At 46.7% G+C, this 25863-nt stretch overlaps 2 protein-coding genes across 2 annotated transcripts in view; one reads left to right on the top strand and one right to left on the bottom strand.

Annotated features, from left to right (window-relative positions):
- The window catches only part of KIAA0319L (KIAA0319 like), a 31169-nt gene extending 11425 nt beyond the window's left edge, over nt 1-19744 (bottom strand). The window contains exons 1-10 of the mRNA XM_058819934.1: nt 19570-19744; nt 18149-18315; nt 13767-14419; nt 8558-8831; nt 5771-5872; nt 4837-4934; nt 3345-3432; nt 2225-2317; nt 1539-1671; nt 462-690 (exon numbers count right to left, since the gene is read on the bottom strand). Coding sequence (XP_058675917.1) covers nt 462-690; nt 1539-1671; nt 2225-2317; nt 3345-3432; nt 4837-4934; nt 5771-5872; nt 8558-8831; nt 13767-14419; nt 18149-18290 — 1812 coding nt within the window. The 5' untranslated portion in view covers nt 18291-18315; nt 19570-19744. The remainder of the gene's footprint in view (nt 1-461; nt 691-1538; nt 1672-2224; nt 2318-3344; nt 3433-4836; nt 4935-5770; nt 5873-8557; nt 8832-13766; nt 14420-18148; nt 18316-19569) is intronic.
- A 343-nt stretch (nt 19745-20087) lies between these two features.
- NCDN (neurochondrin) lies at nt 20088-24673 on the top strand. The gene is made up of 6 exons (XM_058819939.1): nt 20088-20523; nt 20895-21881; nt 22026-22252; nt 22428-22652; nt 22893-23035; nt 23960-24673. Exons 1-6 carry the CDS (start codon nt 20422-20424, stop codon nt 24424-24426), a joined length of 2151 nt encoding a protein of 716 aa, XP_058675922.1. The 5' UTR covers nt 20088-20421; the 3' UTR covers nt 24427-24673.
- The last annotated feature ends 1190 nt before the right edge of the window (nt 24674-25863 follow it).

Here is a 25863-nt window from a genome sequence, read left to right as displayed (position 1 = left end):
AAATCCCACACATTGTGAACCTGATTCATGGACTTTCTTATTTTACAAATTTGACAGTAATAATCTTCAAAAGAAAAATGATGACACAGAAACAAGTTCCAACATTTATTTTTTAGGAGGGTCTGGTCAGTATCAGCAAAATTTAGACTCCAAGATTCAGCTTGAAAGTTCCCACCTCTCTCAATCCCCCTTCTTCAGCAGGATTTAAAACTGCATTGCCCAAGAAAGGAACAGGATGCCAGGGTGAGGCTGGTGCAACAGCTCAGCTACTAAACCACCACCAGCTTCCAAAATCCTTGTTTAAAGTTAAACAAGGATTTCACTTTAGGCACATACTTATCATCACACCTTTGCTCTGTAGGATTCTAAAAGACATTTCCTAACAGTCCATTCAAACTGGTTTGATTATAGACAAAATCCCAGCTAGTGAGCAACCCAGGTGGAACACAGGAGACACTGACCTGCATCTCCATCACCTTCCCTTTGCTGTTGGGGCTCAGCAGCCACTCGTAGCTGACGATGCTGTGGTCGTCCGTGCTCTGGTTGCCATAGAGAGTGATGGAGTTCTGGGGCAGGGTGATCACCTGGTTTGGGCCAGCATTGGCCACTGGAGGATAATCCACTGCCTTCTTCACAGTCAGGTTGGCAGTGGTGGAGTTGCTGGCACCATCTGAGTCCACAACTGTCAGACTGAAGAGGGAAATAAGAAGTGATGGTGACCAGAGCTGAATACAGGCTTTTCTGAATAGAAACTTCCCCCAATGTCCAATTATCAGCCTCAAAGTGATGCAAGGAACTCAACAGTCACATCCATCTCTCACTTGCAATCTAACAACCAGTTCCAAGGTGAAACACAGAAGTGCATTACTAACCCACAAGTGGAATGACACAGCACATCTCCTCAGGTAGCTGGTACCACAAACACAGCTGCTTTTTGCTAAATCTAGACCTGAACATGGATCTGATTAGTTCATGCCAACTGCCTAACAAGAAAGCAGTGCTCAGTAAGAGGCATTCCAGGTTATTTGACTTTAAATAGATCTGCTGGTGCAGTGATGGACATCACACCAAAATACAGGCCAAAGGAAAATCACAGGACAAATACAGAATTAAAATCAGCCACCACCTATTGCCAAGGTTGTACACCAACCCATTAGACCTCATTCACTTATCTGACACAAACACATTGCATTTAAAAACTGGATTTCAAGACTGCATTTCTTCCTAAGCCTTTACCCAGAGAGTTTAGATTTGACATTTCAAGGGACATTTTGTAGCACTGACAGAGCAGCCATCATCTTAACCAGGGCTACAAGTCAAGAATAAGAAGTAGCTGGACAGCTTATCTCTCCTGAAGTGCAAAGCTACAAAACTACTTGAAAGTGTAGGAGTGGAGAGAGGGAACATCACAAAATGCAGTTCTCTCCATGCTTTGTGTTGGGTTTTTTTTTTTTTTAAACCAGATTAACACTTCAGGAATCTTATATATTTCACTCTTAAGGGATGAGAACTGATGGACTCTGCCAGGTGTGACCTACCTGAAAGTGTAATTCCCAGGTACCAGGTTGGTCAGTGTCAGTATGGGAGTGTCACTGGAAACCTTCTCTTCCCTCAGGGGACCCTTCAGCTCTTCCCAGTGGTAGCTGATAATTTTATCATCATCAGTGCTTTCTGTTTCAGTAATGGAGGAAAACACACACACACAAGGAGTTGGAAAATGCTGCTTCACAGATTCCAATGGTCAGTCCCCACTTCTGCCCTGGGGTTAGTGGGCAAAGGTATTTTTGGTTGAAGCCCAAAGTCTCTGTTATGCTCAGACACCCAAACTGTAACAAATCAATGCTAGATGGGGCTAAGACAACCTGAATTTGTATAAAGGAACTCCTGAAAAGCTCTGGTGCAGGTCAGGATCACTAAAGGTGTCCTGTCAGTAACCTACACATTTGAAGTTTAGCCAACAGCCCAGTAATTTTGACTGACAGTAATTATTTTTTGATTCTGAGCAGCAACCTCCAGAGCTTTTCCTTTTTTAGGAGATTGGCTCAGGCCAGTGCCCTTCAAAAGGAACATGGAGAGGTGCTGTTGTGTGTGTTCTGCTCTCCTGGCCAGAGAGGCTAATTCTTTTCAGTGTCACTGTTTCTCTTGAACTTTATGCAAAAGGCCAGCCCAGGAGCAAACACAAAGCCCCCTGCTGGATGCTGCACTAAAACCTGCAGGTACTCACTGCTGCCATCGATGAGAGTGGAAATGGTCGGCAGGGAGATTTCCTGGAACGGTGGGGACACGATGGCAACAGGAGGCTGATTCACCCGGGGCTCTGCAACAACAACCCAGCTGTTACCATCACACCACAGGCAGAAAATCCTGGCCAAAAAACTGCAAAACTATCAGCAACAGTGATTTGTGCTTCCAGCACGTTCTACACCAGCTTGGGGAATCAGTGATGCCAAAAGGGGGTTCAAACAGTGTGGGGGTGAACAGCCAGCACATCAGTGTTCTGGGAAGGCTGCACTGCATCAGGTCAAGCACCTACAGCTTCTTGCCACAGTGTGGCTGCTGCTCTGAAAAGTGAAGGATTTTGGTGCATGCTGCCAGCTGCAAAGTCACTGCTTATAAGGAAATGAGCAGCCACAGCACCCAGAAGACCAGCCACACACTCCTGCTAATTTAGGGAGTGCAAGAGGATTCTTTGCCCACAAAGCTTGTACAAAAGTCTAGCTGAAATTAAAGTCTTGCTGCAAAATTAAGGGTTTTATTGACACCTGTGGCTGTCTCTACACACAGGCCACATAAAAAGTGAGGCAGCACAAAATGCTGCATCTCCACCAGCTCATCTGCAAACCAAGTCTTACAATAGGGAATGAGATTTGACTTAACCTGCCTGTGGTTGGGAATGATATTCCTTATGGACAGAAAAGAAAGGAACCACCAAAGGAGCTTCAAAGCTCTGGCTTCTCTTCAGTTTTTGCTCCTGCTGCTTGAAGCTTTTTGTCAGACTGCAGCTAGTTTTTATGGAAGCAGTGACCTTTCAGGGTGAGGTGTTTGCTGAGCACTTCCCTATCAGGGTTAGAGCTCTTTTATCAAAGTGGTTGGCTTGATACAGTAGAGCAAAAATAGAAGTGTGTTAGCAATAGCTTCCAATCTCAGGAAATTATTTAATATACATGTATATATGTGTGTGTTTGTGTGTATATATATATATATATATATATTTACACATATTCTGCAAGTTCACAGCACAATGAACAATCCCCACACCAAACCAAACAATCTAACCCATGGTACAGCTGCCTTGGCTTGTCAGAGATGGGTGAAATCAAGGAAAATCCAACCCCAGCACTCACTTGGATTCACTGTTACATTCACATATCCCTCTCCATGAGCATTCTCCCCATCCACAACAACTCTGAACTCGTACAGGCCAACAGTAAGCTGGAAACAAACACAAAGGATTATTTACCTACAGGTTGGTGGCACCTTGTCAGGACCTATTGGAAGGTCAAGTTCCTGTGCTTTGGCACAGGAGCACCCAGGCAATTGTGCTTCAGCCTCTGCATACACAGCAAAGGAGGGTTTCCAGGCCAAAATGCATTACAGGTATTTTAGTTTACAATGGCTATGCAGAAACCAAAGATTCATGTTTCCCTCTGCCACAGGATTGTCAGTCAAGCTTTATTTTCCAGCAACAAAAGGCAAACAGAAGAGAGATAAGAGAGATTAGTTCAGGTTGTCTGGCCACAGGAATCTGAGCTAGCAGATTGCATTTGAGGTGAAAAAAGCTGCATGTAAGAAGAAAATCTCTTTTTGTGCATTTTTATAAATGCAAGTGTTTCTTCTTTTCCTTCCAGGTGACATGAGCCAGGCAGTCACCTCTTCACCATCCACTATTGAGCCAAAATGAGAGGATGAGGGACCAGGTGCTGGACAACAATCTTGACACCCAAAAGGCTGAAACCCTGACAGAGACCTGCACACTCCTTTCCAAAGGTTTGGCTCTGCATGATATCCTTACTACAGCCTGTAGATTTTTTTCTGAGTGCAGTAGAATCCAGGCTGCTCAAAGGAATGTCTCAAGTACAGAACTGTATATTCACAGTACTTAAGAGTCATTTCCTTGTTAAGAATCCCCACATGCAGGACCTGGCAACCCTTTCCCTGTCAGAGCTTGTCTAAGAGCAGCAGCCAGGACATGCCATGAGATATTGCAGGGCTCTGGTTAATGGAAGCAGCAAGACCCCCTTCCAGTGGGCAGTACAAGGCTCAGACTGCCACACTGCTCCAGGAATATTCCCTCCCCTTGTTACTGTTAAATTGTGCCATTTGTGTGCCTTGTCACACTGCTTGTAGGCAGCTTATACCTCCTGAAATCAATTTCTTCCTTCCCTCGTGCCAGATCAATCTCCTTTCTCTAAGAGCCTCAGAAGAGGGTTTGCAGCCCAATGTTGGCTGCCTGCCCATCATGCAATTTCCTATTCATCCTGAAACCCCACACAGGTCTTTCCTGGCTGCTGGGGTCCCCATCTTCTTCATCCTGAAATCCCACACAGGTCTTTCCTGGCTGCTGGGGTCCCCATCTTCTTCATCCTGAAATCCCACACAGGTCTTTCCTGGCTGCTGGAGTCCCCATCTTCTTCATCCTGAAACCCCACACAGGTCTTTCCTGGCTGCTGGGGTCCCCATCTTCTTCATCCTGAAACCCCACACAGGTCTTTCCTGGCTGCTGGGGTCCCCATCTTCTCCATCCTGAAATCCCACACAAGTCTTTCCTGGCTGCTGGTCCCCATCTTCTCCACTTGGCATTTAACACAACAGGATATGAAGTAGCCAAAGCTTTACCTTAGACAACTTCAGGGTCTGGGAGTGCTTCTCTGCCATTACTCCACTGTAGTCTTTTGGATGAGTAATCAGCTCCCACTCATAGGAATATGTGGTTCCTTAAACAAAAAGAAAAGGTCCAGATGTTTGTTTTCAAAGCCTGTCTTTCTGCCATGCTAAAGAACTGCAAAGGTATTAAACATTTACAAGGCACATTCTGCTGCACTGTGGAGAAATGAGACAGCTTGGCCTGTTGCTTTTTGGGAATATACCCAGGAAAAGAGACAATCTGTGCTTCCAAACTCATTTACTCTGGAATCAAAACCCATCTTTCAGCCTCCAAGGCAATAAAGAGCTTTGGAACAATCACAGCTCCAGGATAAAAAGAGAGAAAAGCCTTATGACATCCTCAGATGCTGCAGATACAGGAATGCCAATTTTTGAACAGGAATGAATCAATCCCTGCTGCCCACAACATGGAAGACACCTGCCTCTACAGCTCCCACTGCCACAGTGGACAGAGTTAGGAGAAGAACTTTAAAAATATCTACCAACAATTTGCATGATGAAATGAGGAGTGTACAGAATGTGTTCCTCAGCAGGCAAATACCCCAATTCAGATTTTGATCACTCGCTAATACAGCTCAGTTCCTATCACCAAATATAAAGAATAGATGCTAAAAGTACAATTTTTTGTCACACACCACCCTGAGAATGTGCCATCTCTTCCCACAATCTCCCAAATCCACTGGCTTTGTAGCACTTTCCATTTTTTTGTGCCTCACTATTTTCTCTGAGAGGCAGCACAAGGCAATAGCTGAGTATGAAAATTTTCACAGGAAAGTGCTCTCTGACAAAAGACATTTTCAAGACTGCCCTTATTACATGCCACACAGAATCACTGTTTGCCTTTCCACATCCCCAGCCCTTAGCAGAACTCCCAGGGAAGCTTTACCAGGTGGTGGCTCAGGAAGCACAAATGCATTCAGCTGAACTTCATTCTTTGGCAGGGTCACTTCAACACTGTCTCCAGCAGAAACCACCAGCTCCTTCATAGCTGAAAGGGACAAACACAGAATTGGAGAGGAACAGGGGGGAAAAAAAACACCTTGGTTTCAGTTTATGGAATAAACCCCAGCTATAAATGATGTATTTTGTAAATATCCTGCTCTCATTTCAGGTTTTGCTCTCTTTGTCAATGTAAAAGCTCTAATGGGGGTTTACAATTTTTAGACAAGCCCAAAATGACTCAGTCACCTCTTTCTTTGTAGATACTGTGCTGAAACCTCCTCACCCGGGTCCAGCAGGATGGGAAGGGTTTTACTTGACAGCTTTTTGGCAGAGAACTCAGCTGCAGGCTCATGGCACAGCAAGACAAACACTGCTACTTCCAAACTGCAATTCCTGAGCTTCACAAATATATAAAGAATCCACAGAATTTCATTTTTGAAAAATTGCTTGAGGGCTAAGAGAATTTTTTTTAACTTGCATAGCTGCCACACTGGGTATGGAAGCTCAAGATACAAACTTGGTCCTTTTATTTGTATTTTCTTTTCCACACCCACTCAAGAATTTTCTTGCCATTCCATTTCAAATAAACTGACAGGTTCCTTTTAAAAACTACAGGGTAACCTTGAAAACTATAGCCAGGGACATATTTTTTCTACTTTTTATTAGAATTAAGATAACCAGAAAGTTCAACACATTTCTTAAAAACACCTCTTGGCCTCCTCATCTCTCTCTTCCCTTCCCATTTGCTTTATATTTGTCTTTTTATTATTGGACCTGGGAATTATGCATAGAAAATATTAATTCTTTAGTTTGACCCTGTCAAAGACAATGTTTCAGAGGTATGCACAAAAAATCCAAATTTAACAAATGGGGAAAAAAGGACCTTAGACATTCTGCTATTTTCCCACCTTTATTATCTATTATTTATCTATCTTCCAGTTTTAATAGCTAGTGGAATTAACCACCTTTTTTTTTTTCCTCTCAAATACTCCATCAATCTTTCCCCTCTCAAATACTCATCAATCTTTCACCTTCAAAGAGTTCCAAGGCAAAAAGCAATCAGATCTCATTAGGAAATAATAATAAAAACAAAAACCAGACAAACAGATAAAAGACCTTGGAAAAATTGTTCTTTACATCATCTTTGCATTGTTTAGTAAAGCTAGGAGGCCTTGGCTATGTTAGTGTTCCTAGACAAGCCAATGAAGTTGTTTAAAGCATATTTTCCAGTTTTAGGTGGGGTAAGCCCTTAAAAAATAATAAAAATAAATTAACTTGTCAGCACAAGCAGCCAATGAGCTTCCTGCCAAAACCATCTTTGGATGCAGTGCTTGCCTTACACTTTCCATTTGTTCCCTTGTAAGGGAAAGGCACCCTAAATTCAAAAGAAATTCAGCAGTGAATGTTTCAGGCACTGGCCGAAGTGAATTCTGAGACAGCACACGAGCAGTACACGCCATTCCCTGTGCATGGCCACCCCTCCAGGGAGGGCTGCCAGCCTGCCTGAGGGAACAGAGCTGCCAAAGGGCATTTTGGCCCTTGTGCACTTTCAACAGTCTGTTTTAGGAAATAGCAGTGTGAACAGAAACATCAGCATGCTGCAGAGCAAGCAGGGCTAACAGCCAAGTACTCTGTTCTCCACGGCTGAACTGGGCAGGGACACCTCAGGGACACAAAAGAATCACTCACACCCTTTTTTGAGCACACATTAAGGTTTCTGCTCGATTTGATGGATAGCACTGTGCCAAGGCTACTGGAAAAACACTTCCCAGGACTCTGCCCTGCATCACATCTCAGCCTTCACTTGGGGAATTGAGATATCCTCATTAATTCCCAGCTGTCCTCACATGCATTGGTCACAAGCAGATTTATGATGCTCAAGTCCCATTCTAGACCCTCAGGAATTACTGGGATCCAACAGCACATGTGCTGACACAGATGCCTCAGTATTCTCTCCAAGGTACCATAACTATCTATATATCTATATATTTTTATACATATTCTTATATATTTTATACATATGTAATATAATCTATATATAATATATATAGATATATAGAGACATAGATATATAGATGGATAGATATAGAAATATACACATACATATATAGATATCTATATATTTTTATACATATTTTATATATATAATATATATTATATATATATCTATATATGTGCATATATATCTATATCATATATAGATATTTATATATATTTATACATATATTTATAAATATTATATATAATATAATCTATCTATATCTATATATAATATATACCTGTACAGATATATAGATATTTATATATATATATTTATACATGTATTTATAAATATTATATATAATTATCTATATCTTTATATTTGTATATATAAAAGATAGATAGATAGATAGATAGATAGATAGATAGATAGATAGATAATTATGGTACCTTGATACCATATATTTACAGATATATTTATAATATATCTATATATTTTAATCTATCTATATTTATCTATTTTATATATATATATAAATAATATAGATATGAAGATGAAGATATAGAGATATAGATATAGATAATTATGGTACCTTGGCACCATATATTTACATATATATATATATATATAACATTTATTATTATTATTATTTATATTTATTTATAATATATCTAGATATAATTTTCCACACTGCTGTGGCTGGAAAAAGCCTGAGCAGGTGCCATTTGCTGGAGCCCCCCAAGTCCTCACCTGGCGTGGTGGCAGCAGTGCTGGGGGCAGCAGCAGTGCTGCTCTGGGCTGTAGTGACACTGCCATTTGTGGGCACTCCACTGGGCACAGAAGTCTCTGCCTGTGCCTTTGCTGTGCTTTTCACTGGCACAGGGCTGGCTGTGGGCAGCTGAGGGTGGGCATCACCAGGCTGCCCAGGCTGCTCAGTCTTCCCTGCAGCTGTCAAGTCCAGTGCCACAGGGCTGGAGAACGTAGCCAGCACTGAGGATTCTGGTGCAGATGTTCCTGTGTGGACCTGGAAAGGAAGAACTTGTCTGAGTTTGACCTGAACACTGAATGGCAGTTTTAAGTTGCTCCTCCACAGTTAAGGAGGCTGGAAAATCCCTGGTTTGTTTTTCCAGAAGCAGGAATTTTTACAGCTTCCTCTTCTCTCTTTCTGAAGTTTCTCCATGTTCTTCCTCCAGAGCAGACATTTCTACCCCAGCTGAACACCAGATTTAGCTACAGCATTTAAGTACCAAGGCTGTTGATGTGACAAATATAAGAGAAGATCCAGGTTCAAAGTTGCAATGAGTGGAGGTAAAAGAACAAAAAGGTGGGATAAGACAGAGCCTGAAGACAGGGACCACAAACTGGGGTTTATTTACTCTGGCTGTGATTTCCTGAATCCATGCAGTTGGCCAGCATGAAGCAGGAGGATGGCAATGGCATTTTTATGTAATAACTGAATTGTTGCAGCAAGAGGACATTTATTTTGGAATCACTCTTCAAAGCAAGGTGAGCTGACACACAGAGCTCCCTGCATGCCTGCCCCAGGAGATGCTGTTGGGCAGGGAGAGGAGCTGGAGGGCACAAACTCTGCTCACATCCACACAGGATGAGCCACTGGATTGAAAATAATCAGAGTGGCAGGAACAATTTCCATTCTTTCATCAGAAAATTCCTTTTACCTAGCCCCATTCCAGCTCCCAGCCTACCAGGCCATACTCCTGACAATTTCCCTCCACCATGAAGTCCATGTGTGTAGCACTTTTTGTTTTAGCTAACTCTGTTTTGAGAACATCTGCTAAATATTTAAAATGGAGCAATTTACCATCTTTGACTCAGAAATTGCTTTGGAGCTGGATTTCCCACCACTACTGCCCATTAGAGGAGTCATTAAAAGCTCATATTGGAGGAAATATACTCAATATACTTTTAGACCATGCTGCTGGCATTCAGTCCAGGAAAAAGGAACTGGGAAAACTCTCCAGATCATGGTGGGCAACATCCTTGTCAGTAAATGGGCTGGGCTTTAGAAAACACTAAATGTTGGTTGTGAAAATAAAGCTGTGCTGCCCACACTGAACACCCAGCCAAGCCAGAAGCAGCAGGGAAGGCACTCAGGGCTTCTCTGCAAGGTTTCTGTTTCAGCCTTGGGCAAATAATTTCCTCTCACCATATCTCAGCTCCCTTTGCTCACAGAATGGAAAACAATTCTTTGATTAACATCTGAGCTGTATGTACCAAGGAATCAAACACTACTTGTTGGTGTTACAGACATGAGCTGTCTTCCTTTATTTGGTTACTTACTAATGGGCTCAACTTAAACAGAAGTATGGATTCTTTGGAATCTATGCAGGGAAAATCTGGCATGCTGCTCTTCCTCAGTGGCCCCAGGACAGCTGGATGTCCCAAGCTGTATCATCTTCCACCCACTGACAACTGCAAAGGGTACTGACTCCCTTCCCTCAAGATAAAGTTTGAAATGCTGGCAGGAGAAAGAGGGAACAGCCAGGCAGGAACCCAAGTGAGACTCTTTAGGAAAGGCACAGGAGCAGAATGTTCCCATGACTTCCTACCATTATGGGAAACAACTTTTTGTTTCTCAAGAATCAACCCAGAAGGGTCACAAGAACAAGAGCCACAAAAAACATACAGGAGATCCACATTCACCTGCTGGTCACAGCAGAGTCCCCACTTTGCTTGGCAATATTTTCAGGGAGCTGAATGCTTTCTTGACTCACTTTTAATTCCCAAAAAACCCCCACTTTAGAGTTAAGAGAGATCCTCTTCCTTCCAAAAATCTTCAGGATTAATTGACAGCCAAATGTCTGTGGAGAGCTGGAATTAGATAAGCTTTGCCTGGGGCAACACAACAGTCAAAAATGCCTCTAATGCTTGCAAGCTGAGACATTTCTTATCTCTGCTCCATAACTCTGAATTCTTTAAAGCAAAGAACAGATTATTTCGTTCTTGGGGATAAATGACAAGGAGACTAGAAGTTTGCCAGCTGTCCTATCTTATTAGCTTAGAAAATAGAGAGGAGTGACACATTGGCCTGAGTCAACACAGGAGCCTCAGACAATTTTGATTCCACCCCTAAATGCCTTTGGCCTGAGACAAATAACCCAGTGTCCTTGTCTGGGAGTCCCATGTCTGGGAGAGGGACTAGAGCAGCCCTGTGCCTCAGAATCCACACTGAGCCCAAGTTACTTGAGAGAAAAATACCTCTGTCCTGGAAATTACTTCTATTTTTTAATTTCAATAGCCTGGTCTGAACTCACAAAATGGGCTCTTTTCAGCTTAGATGGTTTCCTTGCTGTCTGCAGTAAGTGCCACATCTGTGAAGTCTTTCAAGGACTAAAATGTAGGTAATGTCACAAACCATTACAGAGTTAGTGCTGGTGGTAAAGAGACATTTCCTTGTTCCTTGTGGATGAAAAGCTTGCAGGAAGTGTGACAGCAGGAGCCAAACAGTGGGTTTGATGTGAGGGCAGGAATGAGTTCTCTGGCTCTGTTGCAACACTCCTGCTCCCGCCTTTCCCATCTGTCTGCAGAGCTGCTGCAGTGCTGCAGCATCCCTGCTCCTCAGCAGTGCTACAGTTAAATACTTCTCCTGACTGGCTGTTAAATGTGTGGCTATAATTTAAAATTGACAAGGAATTTACAATGAGACAGAAAAAAACCTGTCACTCACTTTAATGAAAAAGTACCAATCTCCCTAAGTTAAGGGCTGATGAGCAGGATGCACTGTGGTTTATCCTGGTTCCATTGCATGGATACAGTAAAACCAGAAATTAATGCTCAGTGCACATTAGCAAATGTGATTGCAGATGGCTGTGGAGCCATCAGAACTGCAAGAGGAAAATTAAAACCCACAGAGGCAACGTTTCCCCAAAACTATAATTTTCCTTCTCTCTGAAGGAGAGAAGGAAAGCAAAGGAAAATATTTACCTTCCATACATTCAATGCTCAGCAGCAGCAGAGCAGAAAAAGCACTTTGATTTCAAATCTCCTTTCCTACTTCAGGTGTTTGATGCTCTCAGGTGTGAACAGCCAGAACTGTCCCCATCAACCAATCCCTCCTAAATAACAGCAGGAAACACCCAGCCATGTGCTCCATGGATTGGGCCAAATGTAGCCCAGAAATTCTATTGATTTCAGCATGGGTGTAACTTTATTTTGGTCCCAGCTTGGAATACCTCACTCCTGGAAGGTCTGGCCATGTCCCAGGAACACAGCCCCCAGTGTTTTATCCTTGGCTCACATTAAACTGCTCTTGGATTTGAAGTGCAAGGACAGCTGCAGAGCTGGCTTTGCATTTTGCAGGTAAAGTTGGATGGTTCAATAATCCTGGAATTAGCCCAGGTGGGTATTTTAATTCTTTCTTCTCCTCAAAAACTCCATCCTAAACATCAAAAATGCAAATGCCAGGAATTCCATCATGTCACTATATTTTTGTAGAATGTTTTTAGTTTTTATATTTAAGAATTTGCATTTTGTTAAGAGCCATGGACTTTCTTATTAGCAAAAATCATCAAGGAAAATAAAAACCTTTCCCCAGCAGTGGAAAGGTTAATGTCAATGTGCACCCAACAGTGCACATTAATGACAATGGGAGCAATTCCTAAAGAAGGGAAATCCTGCATGTTGAGCAACATTTAGAAGCTGATTTATCAGTGTAATTTAATATTTGTAACCAGTTTACTAGACACACACTGGACTGTAATAGCAGGATAACCTGGAAAGCAAAACTGCAAAAAGAACAAGTAGGGAGATGTAAAAGCTGCTCCCCAAGAGCAAGACAAAACATTTAAAAGTGGCTGCAAAGACATCTCCTCACACGTGTGACAGCTGAGAGAATGGGGTCACCATCTCAGCTCTACTCCTAGGAGGAGGAAAGAACAGGGAGGGTGGAAATGCTGCAGCATTGCAGGGGAGAGAGAAATCTGAGCTCAAGTCAGCCTCAAATGCTGAGGGGGTTCTGGAAAATCCAACATTTGTCAGGTTTTAGTGCCTGGTTTCACATGTCACCCTGGCTGCCCAGCAGTGTCCCTTGGCTGCTCGCCACATCCTGCTCCAGGGTGGTGGCTCAGGCACTCACAGCCCTACCTGCAACCAGGATTTGAAAAAGTCAGTCATTTCCAGAACCAGAGGCACCAGTTTTGTACAAAGGCAAATCCCTGAAACGTGGCAAAAGCTATTTCAGGAGCAGTTTAACAAAGTAGAGTTATATTGCACCATCAGGAGTGCACAAGCATTTTTGAGATAAGGCTCCAAAAATCATTTGCAGATGTAAAAATACAAACATCACTTAACAATTCAAATGTGCCAAATTCTCTGTAACATCATGATGTACTGGCTTAACACTGCATGTATTTGGAGTAGAGACTAAACTGATTTCATTCACCCAGTGCCAAGGTAAGCTTTGGAGGATTTGAGAAACTGGAGCACTCCTCAAAAAAGAGAACATTTGGAATTAAGATGCCAACTCAAGCAAGCAGATTGACATCAAAATACACTGTGAGCTCTATGCATGACTCTATAAAATAATGCATTTAACTGCCTTGATTCAGTATTTAAATGAAAACAGCTTTTTTAATTGTGTGGATTTGAACAGGTACTTTTACAGGTAACAGTTTTCAGCTCTCATATAATTCCCACTGACATGTCACCTTTCCTTCTCATCTGGCAAGCACACTGTGTGATTATACAGAGGATAAGCATTATTAGAGACTCCATCCTGCCTTACATTCCCACTTCAACACAGTTTATCCCAGCTAAGAAAAGGGGAAAAAAATCCACCCCAAAACCCAAATAAAAACCCAAACCACTGGCTGTGCCTTGTTGATAGGAGGCTGAAAATTGGTAACTTGAAAAGTTATCCCATCAGTTCCAAGTCAAAATCTACCTAAAGCCAGACTGAGGAGGGGAACAGCTGTCCCAGACTGCCCCACCCATCACTCACCTGGGGCAAGTCACCATCAGCATCCTGTGACCTGTTCACATTATTGCTCTTAGTAAGGATTGGGCTTCTGGGGTTCAGTTCTCTTGGATTCTGCCCATTTCTCAGCAAGTCTTGCTTTTGTTTTTCTTTCTCAGGAGCAGCTCTGTCTGCCACTAGGTGCCTCAGGACCTGATCCTTCAAGTGTTCTGTTGCACTTTGGCTGCTTCTGGAGTTCTCTGCCAGATCCCTTCTCAGGAGCTGCACCCTGTCATCTGCCAACCTCCACTTCTGCAAGGATCTCCTCAGTCTTTTCTTCCTCTGGACACGGATATCCCAGTCCAACCACTTGTGACTCCAAGTCTTCCCATCACCTTCCACATGGAAGTTTAACAAGTGCTCTGTGCTTTTTGATTTCTTTAAAAACACCAAAACAGAATCTGAAAAGCCAGTTTTGTTGGCCTGACAGGTGCCAGGCATGGTGCAGTTCACCTGGATGCACATATTCTCCAAGAACCAAAAGGCATCACAGGTGGGGTGCTGGCAGCAAGTGGTCTGACAGGAGCTCAGAGTGTGGAACCCCTCCAGAAGCTGCAAATGGTGACCTGCCCACGATGTCAAACGGCCACCAAGCAGGATCTTCCCCAGCTCACACTTAGATCCGTTCCAGTTTGCATCTGGGAAAGAGGAGGGAACACAAACAGACAATTCTCAGTCCTTTAAAGCAGTGGGTAATAGATCTCATCACTATTTGGGACACAGGAAAGTAAATCTGACTTCTGAAATCTCTACCTGGCCTCACTATCCAGCACTTACACAAGATTTGAAGGAGCAATCTGCTCCTCCTACCTAAGCCACCACCATCCTTTCCAAGAGCAGAAGTGACGACAGAAATGTTCCTGTTTCAGAGGAGCCCATAATGCCCACACTGAGCAGCTGGACCAAGGTCACACAGCAAGATCAGAGCCAGAAACTGAACCCCAAAATGCCAAGCACAGCTCTTTAACCAGTTATGGCCCTGCCTCTCTGCCCAGAAAGAAAACACTGTACACAGTGGCACTGGCCTGGTGCACAGCACAGAGGCATTTTTAACTCTTCCATGCTGATATTTGACATCAGTTGCTTATTCTGACTGAATTTGCTCCACTTGGGAAGTTGCTAACAGGTTCTAGAAAAGAGTTCTGCAAGGCAAAGCCTTGCCACCCACCCTGCCATGGTGTTTTTCATTAAAAACCCTCAAACATTTGACAAAAATTTCAGTTAAGAGTCAAGTCACTTCAGGTCTCAGCTCTGCAGTAAGGCAGCAACTGCTTTGCATATGGATTCTTTTTTTCTTAGCATGAAAATTTTGAGTGCTTGCAGGGATCAATGGATTAAAGGCTTCCAAAATTCAGAGCTCTGCAGATTAAGGACTCCCTAAAAATAGCCTAATGACCTATGGGACTGTTCCACTGTGCTGTGTTCAGCATCCAAGCAATAACAGGTCATTGGAAGATTACTTTACAAACAGTGTTGCTAGATGGGAGTTGTGCAGCTGGAGAATATGCTCCAGATCTGGCTCCCTCCCTGTCAAGAATGGAGTTCTTGAACACAACACAAATGGGAAACGTTTTTCTCCATTAAAATAAAGTATGAATTTAAATTACAATATCCTGATTGAGAATGAAGTTGAGTTTAGTGACCAAGTCATGGGGACAGAGCTCGCTGTGGGTGTCTGAACCCACCACTGTGCAGAAGGGGGAGAGCACTGAAATGTGTAAAAGAAACTCTGCAAATGTTCAACAGCAAGAGAAGAAGAGAAGTTGATACCAGGATTTTTAAAAACCTCAGCACCCTTGTCACACCTCATCAACACACAGCACTTCCTTGGAGAGAGAGCAGACAGGGAATCTGTGTGCCCAGGGCAGCTGCCAGCCTCATCACACCTGAAATACCAGGACTGGCACTGTCACAGTCACAGCAGGGAGAAATTCCTGGCACCAACCTGATGGGGCTGGAATTAGAGCAGAATATGGAACGTGTGTACACACCAAACCCATGTGTATGCACACACACTCTCTCCAGACCTGGAGAAACAATAACAAATTGAAGAATTACACCACCCCTGTGAATTTCAATAGGATTTCATCCACTCAGATCTGTTTTGCCTGTAAAATTCCCTTTCTGTTAAAGGTGAATCACTGTTGCTAATATATCCTGAGCATGAGGGAAATGTGCTGCTTCCCACATCCCTAAAATCCTTCCTCCTCCTCCTCCATCACTGCTCATCCATCTCTCCTCATGTGTCAGGCCTGGCTCACACATACCACTCAAATTAAGGCTTGATATGGAAGCAGTGAAATTCAGCAGCAGTTTCTAGTACCAGGCTTGGAACTGGGGCACACACAGAATGGGGCACATTTAAAAGAAAAATGTTCCCAGGGAAGATATCCCTTGTGACAAATCACTACATAACACAGGTATTATATTTATTTATCTCAAATGTAAAGCCTGGATCCCCAAAAATATCTCAGCATGTCAGAGCCATGACTTAGCCTGGATGACACAACACTGCCATGCTGAGAACATTCTGCTTCTCTTTTAACACACTGCTAAAACAAGATTTGAATAATATTTTGGCTACATTTCATTTCTAGAACTCTGTTAATGGCCACTTGGGACATATTTCTTTGAAATTAGCCAGTATGTTCTTCTGAATTGCTGTACATGGACAGCTTAGAACTCAGATAACTCTCAGGAATGACAGAAGTGAACAGGCAACTCCCAGCACACCAGATGTGAATTTTCCACAGAGACATACTGATTTTCACTTTGCATTTTCAAATTCCATGGCCTTTGCTGGGCATCAAACATTCAGACAACTCTACATGCCCTGGGAGAAAACAAAAGCTACACTTGCAGTCATTTGTGGAAAGTAGAAACATTCTTGAGGATGAGTTCCCTCCTAAGCTCAGCACCACACAAGTCACAAGACACCTGCACAGTGGGAGTGCTTAGTCACTTTTCCATCCTGTTTTTGTCACATCAGTGCAGAAAACTGCTCTTCCCTGGAATTCAGGAGTTCCTGTCCCAGGGATGCAGCTCCCAGCCTTGCTGAGCTGCAGGGGAATGGAACACAGAGCTTCTATTAATAACTTCAGGTTTACAGACTTGCCCAGGCAGTTAATCCTGCCTGATAGCAGATTAATGATTAAAGACTTGACTCTGTGGACTTTTTAAACCTGCCACACAGTCACTCAGTCAGTTATGTCAACACAGCCCCCTTGTGTAACTCCACATGACCATGCTCATTTCTAGGCAGCCAGAACTCCTCCTCAGCTTCACAAACAAGCCCAAAATAACAAAAACTCTGCAATGGAAAAAACGTCCACATCAGGGTAGCTATGCCCATATAATTATATTTATTTCTGCACACGCAAAAGCTTTAATTTAATGGACTCTTCACTCATTTAACAGTTGGAATTGGTGATCTCAGAGCTGCACTGTTCCAATCTTAACAATTCTGAGTCCTGGCTTTAACTCTTCCAAGCAGAGCAGCCCTTAAACACATCAACACTGTCTAGAACACCCTCTAGGAGCTCTAACTCTGAACTTCCAAGAAATTACTAAAGCCAGGAAATGCAGGCAGGAAGCTCAGTTGAAAAGGAAACACTCATCATTCAAACACACAGCCCTTAGTAGGAATACAAACATGTTTTTCCAGGGTCTGAATTAGCTGATTAAAATCACACAGCTCATTAGCTTAATCAAATCTGCCACTGGGAACTGTCCAGGAAGGACCAGCAACACAGCAGGGACGCTGCACATGTCCACATAACTGGGAAACAAAACAAACCAACCCCCTTCCCAAACCAAACATCACACAATCCATTAGAGGAAAACTTCCATCCAAGCCACTAACTTTGTTATTTACTTGAGCAGGAGGTTGGTTGCTCAAGTTTGAACAGGAAACAATAAAAAACAAACATACCCACTGCCTGTAGGCAAATAAAGACTTCTGACACACTGCTCTTGGGAAGAGCATTAAACATCTTAGGGCTAAAAAATATTCCTGCCTTTCCAGGTTGATTTCCTTAAATTAAATTATTTTCCAGATTATCACTTGTCCCTTTGTCAAAAATTAAGGTCAGAAAAAAGCTCTCTCTGAGATACAAACTACACTTTTGAGAGCTCATTTAGCAGCTGCTAAGGGTGGTGCTTTGTTTGGTTTGAAAAAAAACAACAACTGCTTTGGTTTCTCAGTTAAAAAAAAAAAAAAATTAAAAAGGAAACCAATAAAAAACCAACCCTATAATGTCTACCAGTAAATCATTTCACTTTTATCTCAGAGTAAGTTTTAAACAACTAAGAGGGATAAAGAGCATAAAAATCCACAGACAGAGTCCCAGAGAGAACAGAAGAGTCACCTGCAGAGGAGCACGAGGCACACAGGCAAGTGCACAGGTAGAGCAGCTGCAGAATTCCCAGCTCCCTCACAGCTCTTCCCAGGCAGTATCGGGACAGGAACCGGGTGCTGATGCTGGGCTTGGCTTCCAACCTCTTCTCCATGGCCTTTGTGGGCAGCAGCAGGGTTCTAGAAACACGCAGGGGGTGAAACACAAAACATCCTGTGGCAATTGAAACGTTCCTGCACGGATCCAGCCAGAGTGCAACGTGAACAGAGCATTTGTGGAGGAAAAGGAATGTCTTATCAGCTGGGATTAGTCCAGCTGTTGCTAAGGAACTATCAATGCCTGATACCAAAATGAAATTTGTAGTGGCACAGCTCCCAGTGCTGAGTGCAGAGAGCCTTTCCTTTGTGGTTTTCTCCTCCAGACCCCATTTTTCATCTGATATCACAATAGCTGTCCACTGGTATCCAAACAGGCATTTAGGAAATTCCAATTTCATATATGCCTGAGGATTGGACACCCAGCAGCAGCATGAGGATGACACAAGCAGGGACAACCCCTGCACATCTGCCCAGAGATGTCACCACAGGCACGTCCGTGCTGGCTGGTGCCAGCCACAAACAGGGAAATGACAGCACAGCAACACTGGGAAACTGGGAACTAACGCCCTGGTTTGCTTCTTGTTGTGCTCCACAGGGCAGAGATCACCAAACTTCTCTGCCTTTCTAATGCCAAAGGCTATTTAATAGCCTTACATGCTAATTGAATGCAAATTATCTCTAGGTGACGCGGTAGGAGAACATTAATTATTTCACAGGTAATAAATAGTATCTATTTTAAGGGAGCAATGAAAGCATCATTAGGCACTAAACGGCATTAAATAGGCCAGTTCTGAGAATGCAAAGGGAATGCTGTGACAGAGGGAATGCTGCTACAGGGAATGCTGTGACAGAGGGAATGCTGTGACAGAGGGAATGCTGTGACAGAGGGAATGCTGTCACACAGGGAATGCTGTCACACACAGGGAATGCTGTCACACAGGGAATGCTGTCACACACAGGGAATGCTGTCCCAGGGAATGCTGTCACACAGGGAATGCTGTCACACACAGGGAATGCTGTCCCAGGGAATGTTGTCACAGGGAACGCTGTCCCAGCCGGATCCAGCAGCGCTCCGCAAACACCCAGAGCTGGTTACACCTCGAGGAATTGCACTCAACCGTCCGCAGCAGAGCAGGAACAGACACAGGAGCAAAACTTCACGGGGATGAAGGTGTAAACACACGCCCGTTCACCCAACAGGTCCTGGAGGGAACTTTCCGCCGCCCCAGCCCCGGTGCCCGCTCCTGCCCGGCCGGAGCCCCAGCACGGAGCCCCCGCGGCCGGGCCCGGGCCCCGCGGGAGGCGCAGCGCTCCGTGCCGCCGGCGCGTACGTACCAAGGGCGCATGGCGAGGCTCGGCGGCTCCTCAGCGGCTCCTCGGCGAGCTCAGGCGGGCACCGGGCGCCGGGCACGGCCGGGGCTCCGGCGCGGCGGGCCCGGGGGCACCGCGGCCTCCCGCCCCGCGGCCATGGCGGCGCACGCTCACCCGGAAGCTGAACCGCCGCCCGCCGGCACCAGGGCTGGGTCCGGCCGTGCGGGCAGTGCCAGGGCTGTGGAGTCCCCGGCGCTCGCTCCGCCGCCGCTCCCGGTCGCACCGGGCGGGGCGGGCGCGGAGGCCGCGCAGCCACAGGTGATTTGCCCACAGTTCCGCGCGGAGGCGGCGGCTTCGGGCACCGCCCAACAAGGCCGCGCGCGGTTGGCCGGCGGCGCGGAGGGGGCGCGCGGATTGGCTGCGGGGGGAGGCGGGGCCGGCGGCGCGCGCCCGCGGGCGGGGCGCCGTGAGGGAAGGGACCGGAGCCGTGAGGGAAAGGAGCGGAAACCGTGCGGGACAGGGCCGAGGGAAAGGAGCGGAGCTGTGAGGGAAAGGAGCGGAAACCGTGCGGGAAAGGGCTGAAGGAAAGGAGCGGAGCTGTGAGGGAAAGGAGCGGAAACCGTGAGGGACAGGGCCGAGGGAAAGGAGCGGAGCTGTGAGGGAAAGGAGCGGAAACCGTGCGGGAAAGGACCGGATCCCTGAGGGACAGGGCCGAGGGAAAGGAGCGGAGCTGTGAGGGAAAGGAGCGGAAACAGTGCGGGAAAGGACCGGATCCCTGAGGGACGGGGCCGAGGGAAGGAGCCGGAGCCGTGAGGGAAGGGGCCAAGGGAAGCCTGCCCGCGTTCCCCTCTAGTCCTTCAGCCCCGCTTCCCAGCCATGGCCTCGGACTCCGGGGACGGGCTCGCCACGCTGAAGCGGTGCCTCAGTGTGCTCAGAGACCCGAGGAACGACAGCGAGCAGTTCGCAGCGCTGCTCCTGGTAAGGAACGGCGGGATCGCCTCCGGAGGGGGTAAAGGGGAGGGCAAACACCCTGCTGAACACGGGAGTGCCCGGGGGATGTGGGAAGGGGGATTGGGAGCTCAGAGCAAAGCTGCTTCAGAGTTTTGGGGTTCCCTTCAGCAAAGCAAGAGAGCCTGGCCTTGACCTGGGTGTGTGGAGAGCCAGTCGGTGCTGCCACACTGTTGAAACATGTAAAAATGTCTGGATTAGCACTGGAGCAAGTGCCAGCTCAGTGCTTACTTCCTTGCACTAAATAAAGTTGGTTTGGTTTCTGATTTGTAGCAATTCCATCTTGTGCATGTACCAATTCCTTTTGCTATGCTCACTCTCACTCCTGTTTTGCCTCGTAGGTGACCAAAGCAGTCAGAGCCGGAGAGGTGGATGCCAAGACCCGCCGCCAGATCTTCGATGCGATCGGTTTCACATTCCCGACCCGCCTGCTGATCTCCCAGCAGCCCCCAGCCGACTGCCCCCCGCACACCTTCCGTGCCCTCGGCCTCACCCTGCTGGCCTGTTTCTGCACCGACCCACAGCTAGCTGGGCACTCCCAGATCCTGAACAAAATCCCGACCTTCAATGACATTCTGCTGTCCCCCTGTGACCCAGACTGCACATCCATGGTTGATGATGTGTACCAGTGCCTCAGTGCTATCCTGGCTACAGCCAGGGGCCCCAGGGCGTTGGTGACCAAAGGGACAGTGTCTGCCCTGTGCCAGGCCTACCTGAGCGGTGGTCATGGCTCTGAGCGTGCCCTCACACTGCTTGTGGGGCTGTTGGCTGTAGCAGAGGCCAAGTGCTGGCACAGAGATGCTCCACAGCTCCTGGCTGTGCTCAGCAAGCTCTCCAGTGACTTCCTCAAGGCTGAAGACATGACCAAATTTGAGCTGTGTGAGGTTCTGCCTCGCTTCATCCCCCTGTCACATCCTCTCACAGAGAGCTCTCAGGGCTCTGAGTGCCTGTGCAGGCTTTACAAAGGGCTGGCTGACGTTTTGGGCAGCAAACTCAGCCAGTCCCAGCGGGACCCCGCTCTGAAGCTCGCAGCCAGCCTCGTGCAGGCCTGTGGGGCTGAGTGGATCCCAGCAGGGAGAGCTGGCAGCAAGTTCCTGGCCCTGCTGGTGAACTTGGCTTGTGTGGAGGTTCGCCTGAGCCTGGAGGAGCCAGATCCCCTGGAGGTGGAGGGCAAGAAGGAAGTGGTGACAGCCTGCTATGTCCTTATGGAGATGGGCATCCAGGAGTGCCTGAGGGAGGAGAACCCTCTGCTAGAAAACGTGCAGAAAATGCAGCTCATGAGGATCATGGAGGAGGCATTTGGAGCTGTAATATTCTACCTGAGACAGGTAAGGCAGGGCTGTTAACAAAGAGCAGGTTGTGGGGGTGGCTCTGTGTGGAGCAAACTCTCCCTCTTGTTCCACTGTGATTTCCAGACCTGTGGTAGTTGATGTACAGTGACAATAATGTGTCACTTTGCTTTCTTCATGCAGGTTAAACAGGAGGAGCTGCAAGATCCTTTCATCTTTGCCTCTGTTCGAGTCCTTGGAGCCTGGATGGCAGAAGAGACATCCTCCCTGAAGCAGGAAATCTGTGAGCTCTTGCCTTTCCTTGTTGATTATGCCAGGATGCTTTTCAAGGAGGGCAGCCCAGCTGAGAGTCCTCCCCAGGCAGAGCTGGTCAGCACTGAGGGCTCTGCCTTACCCCAGGATGCTCTGAGGTGAGCATTTTCAGCACACATTTATTGCATTTTAGTGCAAACCTGCTCAAATATTTTATTCTATTTTCATTCTCCCTGCAGTGCCACTTCCATGGGGCTTTCTCCCCCAAGATGGATGTAAATGCAGGGCTCAGACCCATTCTACCTCATGCTCCCAGTTTCTTTCCCCTTCCAGATTTCTGCTCCCTGGCTTTTGCCATTTGACAGCAGAGGACAAACCCCGGGACATCCTCATTGCTGAAGGGGCCCCAGCACTGCTGTGTGAGTACTTCCTGCAGCAGTGGGAGGTCCTGACCTCCGAGCCCACGGCCCCAGCACCTCTGACAAGCACTGAGATGAGTCTGCAGACCATGTGTGGGATTTTCCTTAACCTGGTTGTGACTGCTCCAGACCTGGTCAGGTAACAGAGCTGTGGGGGCTGGCTCTGAGGTTGGCAGTGGGAAGAAAGCTTGGAGGATCCTCAGGCTTGGATCCATGTGCATCAAGCTTGAGGATCTGTTAACCTGCCATGCTGAAAAGGAATATTCCTTTTTCAGCCCCAATTCCATTATATTTTTGGTGCTGTGTTTAACCGTGACATTCTCAGGTGCTTCTGGCTCTGCTCAGGAAATGTGTCAAAAAGAGTTGATTTTCTCTCTAGGCGTGACAAAACCTTTTCCTCCTTGATGGATGTGTTGCTGAAGTCTCTTCCACTTCTGCTGCCCCAGAAGCATCACCTGGTTCTGGCAGCAAACGTTGCCACTCTGGGCCTGATGATGGCCAGGATCCTGGCAGGGTCAGCAGGTAAAGGAAGTTGCCATTGGCAAAGCTGCATGGGCAGAGACCAGGAGCTGGGGCCGGGCATGTGGGCAGTGCCAGGGCTGCAGAGCCACAGGTCTGGGCTGGACAAAGCAAATAGAAGGGAAACTGGTCCAGCTTGTCATTAGAAAAGTGATAAACTGCCGGAATCTGGGCTGTTTGGGTGACCTGGAAAGGCCCGGGGTGGCCTTGGATAGCCCGTGCTTCAAAGGACGAGAAGAGGCTTCAGATCTTTTCTCGGTCTCGGTGTTTATTAATTGTTTATCTAAAAGATTTTCTCTTGGCCCGACAGAGGTCTGCACAGCAGCCAGCCATGAGCACACTGAGAGCCCACGGGGCGGTCACTTATCTTTATACTCGAAATTACGTATACAATATTTATCATTTTTCCCCAATACCTTTTACCCTTATTAACCAGTGCACTTTTAGTAATAACCAATCCCAAAGTGCCAACATCACCACAGAAGATGGAGGCCAAGAAGAAGAAGAAGAGGACACGCCCCAATTCCTCCATCTTACTTCTTTAGACCCCCCTGTACAGAAATCTTAAACCCTGTGTTTCACACTCTAATTAACTTACCCCTTCACCATTCACCCCAGTGAAATCCTCCCATCCTCATACAGGTGTCGTCTCCCGTGTAGGATCAAAGTCCAGCCACCAGACACTTCTGGCAACATTCCAGGACTCCCGAGCCCCCCAAGGGTGGACTCGGCCTCTCTGCACCTCAGTCCTGAGGTGCTGAGATCCCACAATAAACCAAAAATGTTCAGGAGCAAGGAATACGTGAAATAATCAGCATGGCGTGCTGGGATGAAGAGATTTTTCTAGGGCAGGAAGATATTCTGCTCCACGGGGCCCTTCTCTGAGTGGGTGAACTACATTGTAACATTGATTTCCTTTTCTCCCAGCCCTCCAGGGAACACAACGGGCCAAGGAGTTCTTTGGAGCTGCCATTGGCTTCCTGTGCCAGGCCCACGTGGCTCAGGCAGACCCCAGCAGTGACAGGCTGGCCCTGGCCGTGTCCCCCGCCTACGCCAGCGCCTGGGACGACATCGCTGAGCTCTGGTTCCTGGGGATGCAGGCCTGGGCTGGCTGTGTGCCACTGCTCCCCTGGCTGCCACACACCGCTCTGGGGGCACGCTGGCTGCAGGGAATGGCACAGCTGCTGTCCCAGGTCACTCCAGCCTCTGTGGATTGTGAGCTGGTCGCTGCGTTCCAGGCCGTGCTGGTGGAGCTGGCCAGAGCCAGCCAGCAGTGCAGGGATGTCATCCTGTCCCACCAGGGCACGGACTGGGCCAATCTGTATGGAATGGCAGCTCTGGAACAGTGTCTGGCTGAGCAGAGAGGAGCCAGCAGCACTCCAGGTGGGAAATGAACCTGCACAAGGTCTGTTCAGCACTTCTGCCAGATGGGCACCAAAAAAACCCATTTTAATGACCAAACTTCACAAAACTGGAGTGATGCAGCAGCGCCCAGCATGATCAGCACTGTCCACATCTGTGTGCAGAACTGCTTCCCCTCAGAACATTTCACCTTGCCCTTGCTCGACCTGTTGTGAGGATTTCTCTGTAAAAACAGCCTGTTTTGTTATTAAAGATATTTCGTCAGTTTGTTTTTTTAAACTCCTCAGTGCTGGAATTTCTTTCTGCCCAGGGCCCTGACAGGATGCTTGCTTCTCCTGTTAGTCACAGTTTTGTCACAGTAAGCCCTGTAGGTTTTCACCTTATTTTCTCTGACTCCTGCACTTATTACTAACTACACATAGAACCCTGAAAAAGGCAGGAATGGGAAAAGCTTTATTATTTACTGATAGCACTGGGAATAACCACTTGTGACTTGAAGATGCTGTGCTGCTGGAGGATCCCCCAGTTAATATCCTCCACTGTTACCATCATCCCAAGTTCACACCTAGAAAACAGGCAAAGCAAGTAGTGCTGGCAAGGTTTTGCCCCATCAAACACTTGCACGAAGTACATCCATGGGATTTTCTATGCTCCCTCTCGCTGCCAGGATGAGATGTACAGGGAGAGATTTCCACTCTTGCAAGGTGAAGGATTTGGTCTGCTCTGCTCCATTTAGGGTGTGGAAGCCAAAATGGGTGAGCTCCTCCTGCTGATGAAGAGAAGAGAAGAGAAGAGAAGAGAAGAGAAGAGAAGAGAAGAGAAGAGAAGAGAAGAGAAGAGAAGAGAAGAGAAGAGAAGAGAAGAGAAGAGAAGAGAAGAGAAGAGAAGAGAAGAGCCACATGCACCGTGGAGTAAACCTCTTGTAGCACCGGCTTTCCAGTTGCAGTTCTGGGGTCCCGCGTTGTCCCGAGGGTGTTTCCCAGGAGGAGCGGCTGCGCAGGGTGGCTGCAGAGGCTCAGGCTGATCCGAGCCGCGCTCCCTGCTCCCGCTTTTCCACCAGGTGTCAGCCGAGGAGTTCTCTGGGAGCTGCTGCCTCGCCGGGACCGCTCTGCTGCCAGCCCGAGGCGCTGATCAGAACTCATTGGAGGGGGCTGAGAATCGTCTGATCAAGGGAAAATCAAGCACGAAGCTGCTCAAAAGGAGGGCTGGCTCTGGGTGTATTCCTGCTTTACGCTGTGTTTTTGGCTCGCTGCTTTATTAGAGCGAGTGCCTTACACAACTGGAGAGGAGGCTGCTGCTCAGGGAAAGTATCTTTAGATCTTTTCAGCTCAGCCCTGAGCAGCCAGTGCAAGTTGGAACAAAGGCAGGTGCTGCCAGCAGAGCGGTGCGAGCCAAACCAGCAAATGAGCCTCCTGGCCTTGGAAAAGAGCAGAACTTTGTGGAGCTGGGCTGGGAGAGGCTCCTCAGCC

This window comes from Ammospiza caudacuta, chromosome 25 (assembly GCF_027887145.1).
Source record: "Ammospiza caudacuta isolate bAmmCau1 chromosome 25, bAmmCau1.pri, whole genome shotgun sequence".
NCBI lineage: Eukaryota > Metazoa > Chordata > Aves > Passeriformes > Passerellidae > Ammospiza > Ammospiza caudacuta.
Note: the sequence above shows the minus strand (reverse complement) of the source record. Positions and strands in the feature narration are given on the sequence as shown.